The sequence below is a fragment of the Zootoca vivipara genome, chromosome 13 (assembly GCF_963506605.1).
Source record: "Zootoca vivipara chromosome 13, rZooViv1.1, whole genome shotgun sequence".
Taxonomy (NCBI): domain Eukaryota; kingdom Metazoa; phylum Chordata; class Lepidosauria; order Squamata; family Lacertidae; genus Zootoca; species Zootoca vivipara.
In genome coordinates this window covers 11,325,933-11,341,867 of record NC_083288.1, presented here as the reverse complement: position 1 = coordinate 11,341,867, position 15,935 = coordinate 11,325,933, and the positions used below count along the sequence as shown (strand labels likewise).

At 43.8% G+C, this 15,935-nt stretch overlaps 1 protein-coding gene across 1 annotated transcript in view; it reads left to right on the top strand.

The window, feature by feature from the left end:
• Positions 1-17: 17 nt before the first annotated feature.
• The window catches only part of POLR1A (RNA polymerase I subunit A), a 33,809-nt gene continuing 17,891 nt past the window's right edge, over positions 18-15,935 (top strand). The window contains exons 1-14 of the mRNA XM_060282299.1: positions 18-213; positions 1,112-1,316; positions 2,248-2,397; positions 2,467-2,574; positions 4,328-4,413; positions 4,550-4,656; positions 5,044-5,130; positions 6,494-6,596; positions 6,712-6,874; positions 6,984-7,163; positions 9,177-9,299; positions 10,348-10,575; positions 11,703-11,957; positions 13,204-13,395. Of these exons, the coding sequence (XP_060138282.1) occupies positions 137-213; positions 1,112-1,316; positions 2,248-2,397; positions 2,467-2,574; positions 4,328-4,413; positions 4,550-4,656; positions 5,044-5,130; positions 6,494-6,596; positions 6,712-6,874; positions 6,984-7,163; positions 9,177-9,299; positions 10,348-10,575; positions 11,703-11,957; positions 13,204-13,395 (2,064 nt within the window). The 5' untranslated portion in view covers positions 18-136. The remainder of the gene's footprint in view (positions 214-1,111; positions 1,317-2,247; positions 2,398-2,466; positions 2,575-4,327; positions 4,414-4,549; positions 4,657-5,043; positions 5,131-6,493; positions 6,597-6,711; positions 6,875-6,983; positions 7,164-9,176; positions 9,300-10,347; positions 10,576-11,702; positions 11,958-13,203; positions 13,396-15,935) is intronic.

Genomic DNA, 15,935 nt, shown 5'->3' with positions numbered 1-15,935 from the left:
TGCACTGCCCTTCTGCTCCTCCTCCATCTCCTCCTCCTCCTCCTCCTCCTCCTCCCCTCTTCACACGTGCGACCCTAGCCCTCAGGCTCCTTCCTCCTCGCAGGGGCGGCGGGTGGCGACCCCTCTTCCCGGGGCCATGGCGGCGGCGAAGGAGGCGCCGTGGCGGCGGCTGACGGGCCTGTCGTTCGGGATGTACACGGAGGAGGAGATACGGTACGCCTTGCGGCTGGGTAGCAAGAGTGTTAAAAGAGTTGGAAAGGGATCCCCGAAGGTCATCTAGGCCAACCCCCTGCGAGGCAGGATACTATTTTTGCCCAACGTGGGTCTCGAACCTGCGACCCTGAGATTGGGAGTCAAGGGTTGTAGATGCACACGTGCTATGCGTGATCTTAGCCGAAAGGCCGAGAAGCGGGGGTGATCTAGTCCAAATCCCCCTGCGATGCAGGAATCGTATGCCCAACAACATGCTCAACTATGGGGTGCTAGTAGCAATCTGACTGTTTTGCTACTTCTCAGCTATGGGAGAGGCACCCGTTAAAAAAATTATCACCTATACAGTTGTGCTGCTGTTAACAGCATATATATACAAGGATGTAAAAATGGGCTGTTAAAAGTCATATTCCCCTGCTCCGTTTACATCTTGGATCACCTTTCTAGGCGTCAGAGTTTGTTGCAGCAGCAAACAGTAAAACATTGTGCCAGAAATATTGCCTGCTTTGAAGCAATTGATAATGGTTCAGTGTCACATATCTTGTTGTGATCTTCCAGCTGGGAGTGTTCCAGTAAAAAAGGCTATTGAATGAACAATCTTCTCTGTGTTAGCAGAATTCCACTAGTGCAATGTGTCTTTTCCTTCCTCTCCAAAATCTCCAGAGAGTTGGGGGACAGCAATGTGCGATACAACCCAAAATCTTTGATAACCGTTCTTATGGGTAAAAAGGTTTGATACAGGCAAAACTAGTACCATTTGCAAAACCACAAACAGTAGTGACAACTCTTTCCCCTCTCTCCTAACTTCACGATTAAAAAAAGTTGTTATCTCATGGGGTTCAGGGAAATGCAATCCAAAAATGGCTTTGATGCTATGTATCTAACTTTTTTTTTTGTGTAGGAATCTGAGTGTAAAATCTATAACAAACCCACTTTTTCTGGATAATGCGGGCACTCCGTCACCGAATGGACTGTACGATTTGTCTTTGGGGCCAACTGACAACAAAGAAGTGTGTGCTACTTGCACGCAGGACTTCAACAACTGCCCAGGTCATCTGGGTCACATAGAACTGCCCCTCACTGTCTACAATCCTCTCTTTTTTGATGTAAGTATATTCATGACATTCCTGATTTCTCATATTCTAGATTCTATGGCAGTGGTTCCCAACAGGTGGTCCGGGGACCCCCAGGGGTCCGCGAGCTATGCCAGAGGGGTCCGCAAGATGCTATTAGAATAAAAAATATATTAAATGTATTTCGTATGATAACAGATTTTTTGTTTTGGCCGCTTCCTGCATGAGCAGAGTCTAGCGCAAAACTAGAATTAGATAGAGGCAGTAGTTCTGCTGTATGCCGTTAGGTGGTGCTTTACAAACACTACTGTTTTTCAAAGAGGCAGCGCGCGCATTCTACTAACGCTCACCTCCCCAAGATGCTTTGTGCGCGTCGGCTTCATTTGTGCGCTACGGCGCAGGTACCCTGTCTTCTCCATTCCCCTCCCTCCTCCCTGGCACGCGCTGCCTCTTTGCAAAACAGTAGTGTTTGTAAACAAAGCGTTGTTTTTCGCGGAAGCTACAGTTCGCGTAGTTAAAAATGGACCGTTGGTTAAAAAGTGGTTCATCTCATTAAGAACTGAAAATTAAAACTAACTGTATACTGATGGAGTACTCTGTTGTAACTGTAAAAAACGTATAAATATAAAATACAAAAAGACTCTTAATTTGGCTCTCACTTTTTAATTTTAGGATTAGGAATTAATGGGGGTCCTTGTCACAATAGCGGCTCGATGAGGGGTCCTCGAGAAAATTTTGTTGGGAACCCCTGTTCTATGGGATGGGTGGCTGTGCTGCTTCCGTGTTGAAGTTACCATGGTGTGAAGAATAAATGTATGGTGTGGACTCTTAACACTGGTTAATTATAGTGTTCTACCTTTCCGGGTTTTTGGAAGGATTTTAACAAGATTAAATGTGAAAAGTGCTTTGACACTTTAATGAAATATTTAGTAGTGTGATAATAAACAAACTATTTTATCTTCAGAAATTATTCCTTTTGATACGAGGTTCCTGCTTGAGCTGTGGCCACCTGACATGTCCACGGGCTGTGATTCATTTACTGCTTAACCAGCTGAAGCTTCTGGAAGTGGGGTTGCTTCAAGCAGCCCATGATCTTGAGGCCGTCCTAAGCAGGGTAAGTTTGGCTCCCCTTGGTTTTTTTCTGAGATCATTCAGCATGTTTCTAATTTTATCTTTATTTTAGTTTTTAGATGACAATGCAGACGTACCAGGTGCAGATGTGGAAGAAGTGCTGAGTTCGCACACAAAGGAATTGCTCCAAAATAACCAGTTCAGAGAACATGGTGCACATGTAAGTAAAACAAAACAGTATTATAGACCACTGTTATGAGCAAATATTTATGGTGCTTTGAATAAGCAACCTGCTCTTGCTTCCATGTTTGAGACAAGCTTGCAATTCCTCTTTATTAAAGTGCCTACCCTTTTGAGGTTATATTAGAGCAAACACTCTTCTGGACTAGTTCTTGAAAAAATTGCGGTGGCAGATTTTACTCAAATTATGTTAAATATGAAATGAGATTAATAAAAACATTGCTTTTTTCTAACTTCCTATATCACATAGTAATGCAACATAATGGCGTGCTAACAACTGTAGGAGAACATATCTTGTTGCTTGTTTAAATAAATTTAGCTTTTAGTAGAAGCCAGGTGAATTTTGGATTTTCTTTTCCTCCTATTAACTCAGGTATGGTTTTTAAAATCATATTCCATACCCGTTATCTCTTGAATAACTTTCGGACCATAAGATCACAACATATTAAAGTAAAATATAGTTCATCTGAAATCTTATGCCCACTTACCTGGAACTTACAAAGGATTGCCTTGTTAATAGGGCAGGTGAACAGACACTTGGGCTTAAGGATATACAAATTTGATGTTGCAGAGGCTGAGTTGCTTAGCTAACAATCAGTCAAATGGTATCCTTGGATAAAATGACGAGGAAGGGCATAGTGAGCACAAGAGTTACTATTTTTGTAATATTTCTGTAGTCAAATTGAGAAGATGTTGACCTCCCAATCTGGACAGCCTCTGCAAAAATGATATAACTGGGAGACAAAATGTAGACAACAGGAATAAAGGCACCTTGGGTCCACTGACAGACCAGCACATCAAAGAGAATTTAGTATATATTAAATGTACTATGTGGCTAGTCTTGGTCTACTCAAGTAAGGTCTGAGTATGCATCAGTGCAATACATTTTTATCCATCCTAGTCTTGTACTACCATATTTTCCCGTGTATAAGACTAGGTTTTTCAACCCAAAAAACAGGTTTAAAATTGGGGCTCGTCTTACATATGGATAGTGCTGAGGGTTGTTTTCTTAATTTGGAGTCCCCCAAAATAGGGAGCGTCTTATATGCGGGAAAATGCAGTATATTCTGGGCTCAGCATTCCAAACAATGAAAAGAGTCTTATGCATAAAAATTGTTTGGATCAATGTACTTGAGTGTAGTGACTGAAATGTCAAAACTTTTTTGTAACCCAATAACAAAAATGTTTAGTACAGTAGTACCTCAGGTTACGAACACGATCCGTTCCGGATCGCAGTTCGTAACCCGAAAAGGTCGCAAACCGAGCGCCATTTCTGCGCATGCGCAAAGCGTGGGTTTTTGCGCTTCTGCGCATGCGCGGGACGCGCGCGCGCCGAAAACACTTCCGGGTTTGCGGAGTTCGTAACCCGAACTGTTCGCAACCCGAGGGGTTCGTAAACCGAGGTACGACTGTAATAGGATGTATTTTATGTGTTTTGAAACTTTGAAGTGCAATGAAATAAGGAAACTTGTACAGCCAAATATAATGTGCGACCCAGGTGATCACAGGTATGATCAATAACCATTCTGTTATGATGGTTAGAACCATTGTTGTTGCAATTGCACTAAATGGCTGGGACCATGATGGTCCAATTCTACATTACATTTACTGGTGTTTGTGGAAGACTGCCACCACCTACATGAATGTTTGGATTGAAGGTGATTAATATGTAGGTTACTGGGAGTTATGCAAGCCAACAGTGAAATATATAGCTGTTATTTCTTCACTTTTAGGTAAAAAACGTATGCGAGTATAGAAGTAGACTTATCTCCCTGTTTTGGAAATTACACATGGGTTCAAAGAGATGTCCAAACTGCAAGTGAGTATATCCATTTGATCAGAAGCCAAGTAACTTTATAATGGCTGTTTCTTTCCTCTCCCCAGCAATAACTGCTAGAATTCTGTATACTGCTTTTAACAATTGCAATGTTGTCTTTTTTCCCTCTTTCTTCAAGAGCGGGAAGATCACTTGTCCGAAAAGAGCACAATAGCAAGCTCACTGTGACTTACCCTACCAAGGTAGTCAAGTCAGGCAAACAGATGGTAGTGGAGGAAGCAGCAAGTACGTATGTCACTGCATTGAAATGTATTTTCAAAGAAAGTATAACTTTAAAAGCGTTCGATAAATTTTGAAATCCATTGATCGTGTTAAGTTCTGAGGATGACCTGATTGTGTAGCATATCTGTGATAGAAAGTTCATGCAAATACCTATTTGAAGCTGTTCCTTTGTGACTGGCTACCAAAGACCCAATGGGTGGATACATAGCTAGAATATTTAGAAGTTTAGCTTACCATTTGTGTGTGCAGCTTTCCACTGGGATTGGCTGCTGCTGGTATTGAACAAGCACAGTTATTATTAGTTTGTGTTTCAGTTGTATGGAATTCTACAAATAGCTTATGATGTAATTTTTATGGGGTTTTTTCAATCCATAAACTTTAACTCCTTAGCCATAGATGAAACCCAGCTGGGAAAACGTGGCTATATGACACCTGCTATTGCCAAAAAACACGTTGAAGCTTTGTGGAAGAATGAAGGTAAGTGATTTGTCCTTATTTATAGTTGGTGCCCAGTCCCAATCTTGAGGTGTGTGTTGCGTCTGTCCATATTTATGGATACAGCATGTAGAATATTTCCTGTTGGGGGTTTGATTTTTATTATGTTTTGAGAATTCCTTGCTCTTGGCATGGAGACATCTCAGATGGTTGAGAGGTGCTATGTTTGCCTCTTCCAAATACTGCGAAAGGGTGTATCCTGTAACATTAGTATTTGGTCTTTTCTGTCTAGTGGGTAGAAAGAACTGAAAATGTGTCTCACTTTTCAACACCCAAGTACAGACATTCCTTCACTGTGGCCAGATTTAATGTGCTCCCCTCTGCCCTGTTGCAAGGCAGGTATGAGGGTAAACCGTATGAGACACGTGTTTGCCCATGTGGCTCATCGGAAGTAGAAACAAATTTACACATATTGCTATACTGTAGTTTCTACGAGGATTTACGTTTGACCTTTATTACCCCAGCTGTACAAAAGCTTAAGAACGAACCAGAACCCCAACGTCTGAGAGCCTTGGTAGAAGATAAGGACCCCGAAATTACGACCAATGTTGCTAAATTTTGTGTATCTGCTATTAGACGTAGGAAACAAGAGCTTCTCAATGGCAATTCGCAGGGGAATGCTAACACTTAATTTCATTTACTGTATATTCCTGCGTATAAGACTACTTTTTAACCCAGGAAAATCTTCTCAAAAGTCGGGGGTCGTCTTATATGGCAGGTCGTATTTCTTATACGACGAGTATATCCCAAACTCTTTATTTTAACTGGAAAAGTTGGGGGTTGTCTTATACGCCCAGTCGTCTTATACGCCAGAATATACGGTATGTTTTTTTAATTTTAAAGCGTTGTTGTTGTTGTTTTATTTCCATTCAAATTATCCCCTGTATCTTTCTATGTTATGCTCTGCTGACTCATTGCACGAGTCGAATTGGTCTGTGACCATTTAATAAATTTGATTTATTATGTCTCACTTTTCAAGTTGAGGAACTTGTGCTATATCTAAAGCTTCCGTTTATTTCAATCCCAATGGATTTTGTCTTGTGTGCCAGATTTGGGTGTTGCGCAGTCTGCCACCCATCATCTTATTTCACAGTTGCATCTGACCCTGTTGCCTTTTGGGTGGCACTAGAAGATTTATAATGTTAGTTTCAAAGGTTTTAGGAGGATATAAATTATGTCCATGATCACAGCCTTGAATACACAGGAAACTATCAAATGGATTTGTTGGAAAACATACCTTGTAGGTGTGTGTTCTGCGAATAATTTGTATTAACACCTGTTTTTGTGTGTGACAGCTTTGACCTAAATGTAGCAAGGTGCTAATGCTTTCCCCCCCTGTTTTTAGGTTTTTTCCTTTGCAAGCTTCTCTCTGGCATGACAGCCATTGGTGATTCAAGTTTCAATCCTGATATGTTCTTCCTCGATAAACTTGTTGTTCCACCTTCTAGGTAATGAAGCACTTTTGGACTTTATTTCACAATGTGATCCTGAAAGGTTTTACTGATTTACAGTTGTGATTTGTATCAGCTCTAGAAAGAGGGTATTGTTTATCTCTGGTTACAGATATCGTCCCGTGAATCGCATTGCAGACCAGATGTTTGCAAATGGTCAGACAGTGAACTTGCAAGCTGTGATGAAGGATGCTCTTCTGACTCGGAAGCTTCTGGCTTTCATAGCTCAGGAACAGTGTCAGTCAGTGCAAATTGAAGAAGGAGACCTGAAGACGGTAAGGTCGGGAGGACCTGTTCAGCGTCAGTTGTATCAGTGGAAATCACATGTGGTTAAAACCCAATTAGGCTTTTTGACCTCAGTAGTTTTGTTTTTATGTTTCACAGATAAACACAGATAAACAGCTTGTGGAGCCCCTGGACCGTTCTGTCTTGGTGACAATCCCAGGGCAGACTACTGCAGATAAGCTTTACAACATTTGGATTCGTCTTCAGAGCCATGTAAATATTGTGTTCGACAGTGACATGGATAAGTTAAATACTGAAAAGTACCCTGGTGTACGTCAGGTGAGAGCTGCAGAAATATTCAGTGTTTGGTTGAGTATTCTGAAGTTGTTGGACGGGGATGATACACTGTGAACTACAGTCGTACCTTGGTTTTCGAATGGCTTAGTTCTCGAACGTTTTGGCTCCCGAATGCTGCAAACCTAGAAATGACTGTTCCTGTTCGTGAACTATTTTTGGAAACCGAACTTCCAACAGGGCTTCTGCAGCTTCCGATTGGCTGCAGAAGCTTCCTGAAGCCAATCAGAAGCCGCGCTTTGGTTTCCAAACGTTTTGAAAGTCGAACGGACTTCTGGAACGGATTCCGTTCGACTCCCAAGGTACGACTGTATTCCTGACCCTTACTTATTTTGCATGTTTTTAAAATGCTTTTTAGCAAAACAGCTCCCAGCACAGGTTGCAATAAAATATAAACAACAAAATACCAAGACACTGTAGCAAAACAGCCCTAATAAAGCCAGCAATCAAGCATCACTTAAGCTAAGTTAAGAGACAGAACTTTGAAAGTCTGGGAGAATGAAATAAAACAGTCATTTGGAGCCAAAAAGATAGCAGAGAAGGCCTAATTAGGAGGGCCTGAGTGGTGAGGGATTGTCATAAGTGAGGTACCAGCACCAAAAATAGGTCTGTCCAGTCACTACCCATCTCCTCTCAAATATATTGGGGAGCACACCCAGATGAGAGTTATCCACCAGTGACTTCAGGTGGGCTGGTTCATGTGGAACCAGACTTCCTTCAGGTATCCAGGTCCCAAGCCATGTTAAGGCTTCGAAGGTAAGCAGCAATGTTTCCAAATGTGCTCTAAAACGAACAAGAAGCCAGTGCAGTTCTTATAAGTGCTGGCATGATAGGGTTCCGACTTCCAGTCCCGCTTAGTTTAGAATACAGCTGCTAGGCTTCAAACTGTAATTTGCAAGCAGCTTTTGAAAATAATGCATTGTGATATCCAGTTCTGGATTTTTTCCAGAGCATGGATTACCACAGTTACATTATCTCTGCCAGGAGGCTACAGCGCCATACCAGTCTTAGCTGATGAAAGTCACACAATGATATATACAGGCCACCTGAATTTCTAGTGACAAAGATGGGTTTAGGAGCATCCCCAGATCATAAGCCGGGTCTTTAAGGGCATGGGAGTAGCCAATCCGATGCCTTCAGAGGTTGTTGGGCTCCAACTCCCACCATCCCTGACTACTGGCTATGCTGGCTGGAGTCCCAAGATTTGAGAGGCCAGAGGTCCCCCTATGCCTGCTTTAGAGGGAGTAAACCCTCATCTGCTGAACACCATTACCTTGAGCAGACAAACCACATATCCACCGAATGTCCATTTTATAAGGACTGAGTTTTAGATTATTGGCCCTCATCCAACAGTTCAGAACTTGCGCCATCTCACCTGACTTGAATGTAAATGAGAAGTTGAGTTAGGTATTGTAAGAGAGAGGGCTTGCAGAGAGCAGCCCACTCTGCTTACTTCTACCAGCTGGGAGAGCAGCAGCGAGAGCAGCAAGTCTGGGAGGGAAAACCAGGAACAGGAAGTGGTAAAGAAGGGTCCAGGGCTCTGCAGAGTTCTGGAGGCTCAGCTCCAGGCTGGGAGCAGGGAGGCAGGGGCGGAGCTAGCTTCAGCAGGGGCTGGAAGGGAGGGGGTAGGTAGAACGGCACCTCAGGAGCCTGGTTTGGGACCACGGAGGACCCGTAGAGCAAGGAGGAGGGGGGTTTGGATGCCCAGTCTTAAAAGGGGCATCAGAGCCCGCGAGACGCCATTGCGGGCTTCTGCCCCATGCAGAGCAGACATGATTTGAGACATCTCACCACTGTATATAGCATGCACAATAAAACTCTGAAAATCCAGAGGATGTGTGGATGTGTGGAGTGCTTACTCGACCTTCCCCAGCAGTTTCATGTAGATTTCCTTGAACTTTGATGCTGAAAACCTAAATAGGTGAAAATAGTGAAAATGTCTCTCTGTCTGTCTCCCCCCCCTCCCTCTCACCCCCACCTGAAATGTTTGTGATAAAGTTTCTGGAGAAAAAGGATGGCCTGTTCCGCAAGCATATGATGGGAAAGCGAGTGGATTATGCAGCTCGGTCAGTCATTTGCCCTGACATGTACATTCGGACCAATGAAATTGGCATTCCTATGGTAAGAGAAGCCTACTCAGTGCAGAAGGTGGTTTATCAGTGTGGAAATTTGGGGGGTTGGCATTCTTATACCCTTCTATAATTTTGGTAGATGTCTAATAATAATAATAATAATAATAATAATAATAGTTCTTGTACCTCACTCATCTGATTGGGTTGCCTCAGCCACTTAGGGTAGCTTGCAACAGAATATACAGTGGTACCTTGGTTTATGAACTTAATCCGTTCCGGAAGTCCGTTCTTAAACCAAGGCGTTCTTAAAACAAGGCGTGCTTTCCCATAGCAGCGGGAGACTCAATTTACACTCATCAGGAAGTGGAACATGTTCTGCTTCCAAGGCAAAGTTCACAAACCAAAATACCTACTTCCGGGTTTGCAGCATTCTTAATCCAAGTTGTTCATAAACTAAGCTGTTCTTAAACCAAGGTACCACTGTAATAGAACACAATGAAACATTTAGCATTAAAAGCTTCCTGACACAGGGCTGCCTTCAGATGTCTATGAAAAGTCGTATAATTGTTTTGCTCTTTGACATCTAATGGGAAGGTGTTCTACAGGGGGCATGTAGCTACCAAGGAGGCCTTCTGCCTGGTTCCCTGTAACTTCACTTCTTGCAGTGAGGGAACCGCCAGAAGGCCCTCAGATCTGGACCTTCTAAAGCTGATAATTTGTGTCTTCTAATATATTTCCTCCGAAACATCTTGCAGTGATGATTGGTCAGGTAGGCTTCATTGGGAACACATAATTTTTAATGACTGTGTGTATCGCCACCAATATACACAGCACTTTGCAAAGTAACATCAGCCAAAAAAAGCACCCACATGGAGCCAACATATAAATGTACAGAGAAGGACGGACCAAAAGAGGAAGAAGAAGGAATGATAAAAGGGAGGGCCAGCATAAGTGAATAATATTTATCTGGCTAGCACACTGATTACTTAGCCTTCTGGAATTGGGCAACAAGAATAAGGAGAATGGAAGTGAATCTCTGCTCTTGTGATACCACGGACAATAACTTGATCCTTGCATTTGCCTATTCTTCCTTATAGGTATTTGCTACCAAGCTGACTTATCCTCAGCCTGTAACTCCCTGGAATGTCCACGAATTGAGGCAGGCGGTCATAAATGGTCCCAATGAGCACCCAGGTGCTTCCATGGTTATCAACGAAGATGGGTCTCGCACGATACTGAGCACAGCCAGTCAGACCCAGAGGGAAGCCATAGCCAAGCAGCTCCTGACTCCTTCCACAGGGGCACCGAAACCAGGGATAAAAATTGTAAGTAGAGTCGCTTCACACGTAAGGGCACTGCTTAGTTCAGGGCAGCCAACACGGTGCTCTCCACGTGGTGGGGAGTCCAGTGGTCAGGGATGATGGGAGTTGTAGTCTCATCATCCCTGACCGTTGTAGTTGGAGGGCATCATATTGGATCATGACCCTGACCTAGAAGTTAGGATGATGAGGTTAAAGACTTAAAACAAAAAACCCACAACCCTCCCTGGCTAGATGACTCAACTTGCATCATTGAAGATTACAGGACTTCTAGCAGTCCACCGCCAAGTTAGTGGCTGGCTCCATCAGGTCCAAAACTTAGAGCAAGGGGTGCAGGATAAACTGGTCCCCTCTCAACACCTTCCCCAGTCGAGGGAACACATTTCCCTCCTTAGGCAAATGGAACATTGCTTTCTGAAGCCCCAGTATCTGATAGTCTGAACTAGGCATCCCCAAACTGCGGCCCTCCAGATGTTTTGGCCTACAACTCCCATGATCCCTAGCTAACAGGACCAGTGGTCAGGGATGATGGGAATTGTAGTCCAAAACATCTGGAGGGCCGAAGTTTGGGGATGCCTGGTCTGAACAGAATGGAGTGAAGGTACTGGACCACTAGGTGAAAGGCAGATTCTGAGTTCTCCTTCTCTGTGAGTTCTCCTTCCACTCTGGCTTGCTGTGTCCTCTTAAACATGTTTTTTGGGGGGGGCAGTTTGTTGGTTTGTTTTCATTTTAATAGTGTATTTTGAGTTCTCATCTTGTGAACTACCCTGTGATCTTCAGATGAAGGGTGGTATACAGATTAAACAAACGAAGCAAGTAACGGACCATGAATAAAAAGAAAAAATCCTAGGAGATTGTTGTAACAAGACTCCTTCCTCCCCTTCCCCTGTCTCCACTGGCTCCAATCTCACATAACAGCTCTGGCCTGCAGTGGATTCCATGAGAGTCCTGTGGCCCCATTAGTGTTAGTCAATGGATTCCACCATCAAGGAGGAGGGGAGAGACTCAGGTTGCTTGTTCTTAGCCATTAGGAGGGAAGAAAGGCCTTGTGTCTCCTACTTTGTATTGAGAAAGGATCTTAATTCCCTTGGAAAGATTGTTTTTTTATGTGGCTGAACTTGAACCTCTTGCAGGTGTGCCGCCATATTAAAAATGGAGATGTCCTTTTGCTGAATCGGCAGCCTACCCTTCACAGACCCTCCATCCAAGCTCATCGAGCTAGGATCCTGTCCGAAGAGAAGGTCCTGAGGCTTCACTATGCCAACTGCAAAGCCTACAACGCTGATTTTGATGGCGACGAAATGAATGCCCACTTCCCTCAGAACGAACTGGGCAGAGCTGAAGCCTACGTCCTGGCGTGTACTGACGAACAGTACCTTGTCCCGAAGGTGAATCGGGGAGCAAATTGTGTTGCACATTGCTTGATTTTTCCACTGCTTCCTTTGCATTTTCCTTCTCTGTTTTTCAGCCGTGTGGTGGTAGGAAAGATAGATACTGCATGACTCTTTATCTGCCAGTGTGGTGGTAGGAAAGATAGATACTGCATGACTCTTTATCTGCCAGTGGAGGAAACAGGATCGTGAACTTACAAAAAAAAAATGGTGGGCATGCATTGCCAGGCTTTGGAATTGCCATTGGATGCTCTAGGAGGGTCCAGCTCCAATCGATTTGCATGCCGATCAATGGAGCACAAGGCCTCTGCATGCAGTTCAGTGCTGGCTTTGCACTGGGAGGGAGCCAGGGTGGTATAATTTTATAACTGAGCTGTGGTACAACTCAAGGTGGGGTGGTTTTTTTGCCAGGTGGGAGGGGAGGGGTTGAGCTTTTAAAAAGTGAAAATCTAAGGCAGCCACTGGCAAAGTGACCAACTTTGGGGTGGGGGTCTGATAAGAATGTCCACCGTGGTCTTTTAAAGCATGGTTTAGCAATTGTAAAAATCCAGAGGGGTTATGTAATGTCTTGAAGGGAGGGGATAGCAAAGTTGATTCCAGTGGCATTGTGCAGGGTGGCGGTGGGAAGAAGAGCAGTTAGCCCAGGCTTCCTCAATCTCGGCCCTCCAGATGTTTTTGGCCTACAACTCCCATGATCCCTAGCTAGCAGGACCAGTGGTCAGGGATGATGGGAATTGTAGTCTCGAAACATCTGGAGGGCTGAGGTTGAGGAAGCCTGAGTTAACCCTTTTGCTGCATGGCATTTTGAGCAGCAAAATTCCCTCTCCAAGATGCGTTGCAATCTGGAGAGGCCTTTCACCTTTTTCCACATGGGGGAGCAACTGGGTGGTGGTGTTTATTGCAGAAGCAGCCTATGCGGAAAGGGTTTTTTTCCTCACCCTGCCTGCCATTAACTTTTCAGCCTCCCCTAACGCTTATTTCCTTAAAGGGCCCATGCACCTGCATGCTTCTAAGCCCCAGGATGGTTATGTTGCCTCGCAGTTGTAAGCCCCTCTGAGCCACACTCTCCCAGCCTGTAGTGTGGTAATAATAACAGTGGACTGTTGGTTTTGTCCAAGGTCTTTTCCACATTAATTTGTAACTTAATCCTTTAAGTGCAGTGTTTAAAGGAGCTATAGAATTTCCCACTGGACCCGCTAACATACCGCTTGACGCTTCCTTTTCTGTCTGGTGTATTTCTCAGGATGGGCAGCCACTGGCAGGTTTGATCCAAGACCACATGATCTCTGGTACCAGTATGACCACTCGGGGCTGCTTCTTCACTAGAGAACAGTATGTGGAACTTGTGTATCAAGGGCTGGTAGACAAAAAAGGAATGGTGAAGCTTCTCCCTCCGGCCATTATAAAGCCACTACACTTGTGGACAGGGAAGCAGGTAGGTTAACCAGTGTGTCTTAAATAAAATAGTCTGTTCAAAGTTGAGCAGTATGATTTAAGGCTTGCCCTCTCACTGAAATAATGGGTACATATATTTTTGGTTGGTTTTGTGTGTGTGTACACACACACACACACACACACACACATATAATCTGGAGTTACTAGATTGTGGGTTTTTTTGTTTGTTTGTTTGTATAATGCAGTTTCCCCTTGATACTGCGAAGGAGCCATCTGTTAGCTATACACCTGATAGACTTGGATAGAAACAAGAGGAAAGAGTCTACCTGGTTAAGAATATGCCTCATCTCTCCTTTTTTTTATAATAATTTTTATTGATTTTTTCTTTATAGAAACAAAACATACACAACATATACAATAAACTCTGTCCCTTCATTTTCCCTCCACCCAGAAGACCACTTCTGCCACCAGTGATACCCATGGGCATTGAGAAACAAAGGGGTCCATTTTTAAGCTGGGTTTGACCTCCCCCCTCCCTCCCCCCCCTGCCACTGAGAGGACAGAGGCGGAGGAGCTCTGAGGTTTGGCTTATCCCCCAGCTAATTCTTCATTATAATTCAACAACAAAACCACAAATAGAAAAAAAAGAAGAAAAAACATGAAAAAAGGAAAAAAGAAGAAAAAAACCCAAAAACATCTAAATTCCAAATCTTATTTTCTTAACAGTTTGTTTGCGGCTTCCACGATTCTCTTCCTCCTGGATTTCCTAACTTCTTTAATTAATTTTGGCGAGTTTTCTAATCTAATTCAAAATCTTATTCTTATTATATTAACTTAATCCTCCTCCTTCTTCATGCTGCCCCCCTCCGAGTCCCCTCCTGCCACTAGGGTAACCCGAGGGGTTCTGCAGTCAAAAGGTTCCATTTTTGTGTCTGGGTTTCCTTCCACCCCTCCCTCTCCCCTCCAGACACCCCCTGTCACTGGATGCCAAGAGTAAAGAGAGGGAGACAGGCAGTTCTCTACCCAAACACCTCTGTAGTCACCAAAAACATTAAAAACAAACTTTAACATGTTTCCCCAGCCATTCTTCTGCCCCTCCAGAAAACTCTTAACCCTAAACTTTGGAAAATCCCTCCCCCCTCCCAATGTCCCTTCCCCCCATTGGATCAGCATATCCTTTAGCAGGCCAAGATTCAGACACCGTTATTCATCAAGCAATAAAAAACCTTTAAACTAAAATTTTCACCCCACACCAGTCCTTTCCCACATCCACTTCCAGACCTTTGCTCCCCCCTCTTCCTGCCTATCCCTCCCTTCACTAACACCACTCCACATTGCAGTCTTTCCAGGATTTCCATTTCCATCAATCTTCTCTTCACTTTGCTTCTCCTTGTCGGCCTCATCTCCTTGTTCAGATTTTTGTTTTTCATCATCCAACACATATTTTTTTTTGGTCCAAATCAGTCTCCAAGTTATCCTCGAATTGTTGCTCCTCACTCACAGTCTCAGCATCAAAATTGTCCTCTAAATCTTGATCTTGCACCTCATTCTCCATTTCTGTTGGATTCAAACATTGCCGTTCCTTGTAAATATCTTCCCATGTTTGTAGATAGTTCAACACAGCCTCCTGGAAGGCTCGAGAAAACTTTGTTTTCATAGTTCACTTAACCGCAGGCAGACCAGAGATAAGGGCCAAAGAGTGCTGGAAAATTCCTCTCTACCACGTTGTCGGCTCCATCTTGGCTGATCTTATCCTTTCTCTTTAACTTCATTACATTTCAAATTTAAATTCCGCTTAAATTACTTCTGAATCCTCTTCAATCAGTTTTTACAGTCCACAACAGTAAAATCCATTTTCTTAATCCTGTAACAATTTGACAGCTTTTGACAGCTGTCAAAACGTCCTCCCCCTTGTTGCTGCTGAACCTCAAGGGGTATCGACACCGGGGGCTGGGAAGGTTTGGAAAAGTCTTTCTTTCTCTCGGGTCCACAATCTGGAAAAGAACTTTTCCCCTTTCGGCTTAGGAATATTTAATACGCCTCCTGATTAACCATTTGGAAGAGATCGGCTTCCGTTGCTTTAGAATCTCTTCCTATCTTCAAATTTAAATTTTTTAAGGTCCGAATAGAGATTTGACTTACTTTGTACAAGTCTTATATTTTCTTGGAAGAATCCGCCGCTTGCAGGCTGAGGACTCGGAGCTTCACTTCAAGGAGGTAAGATGAAACCCAAAAATGGCTCCCGCGACTCCACTGCGCTGGCTCTCGATCGCTCTACGGAGCTCTCGGGCAGCAGAGGAATCGCGTCTGGAGGACTCCCCCCCCCCTCCACGAAGCCAGGGACTTCAGAGCGCAAAGTCCCTGCGTCCTACTCCACCAGCGCAACGGACCGGAAGCCAAGAATATGCCTCATCTCTCCTGCTGCTCTCGGCTGTGTTGCTGCCTGCTAAAATAGAATTGGAGACTCCCCAGTTTTCCTTTTAACGTGCTGGACTTTTCCATCATGTTTTCCCCAACCTGCTCCCATTATGTATTAAGTCCAGCTTCCTTCCATATTTTTCAGTCTTTTCTTCTCTCTCC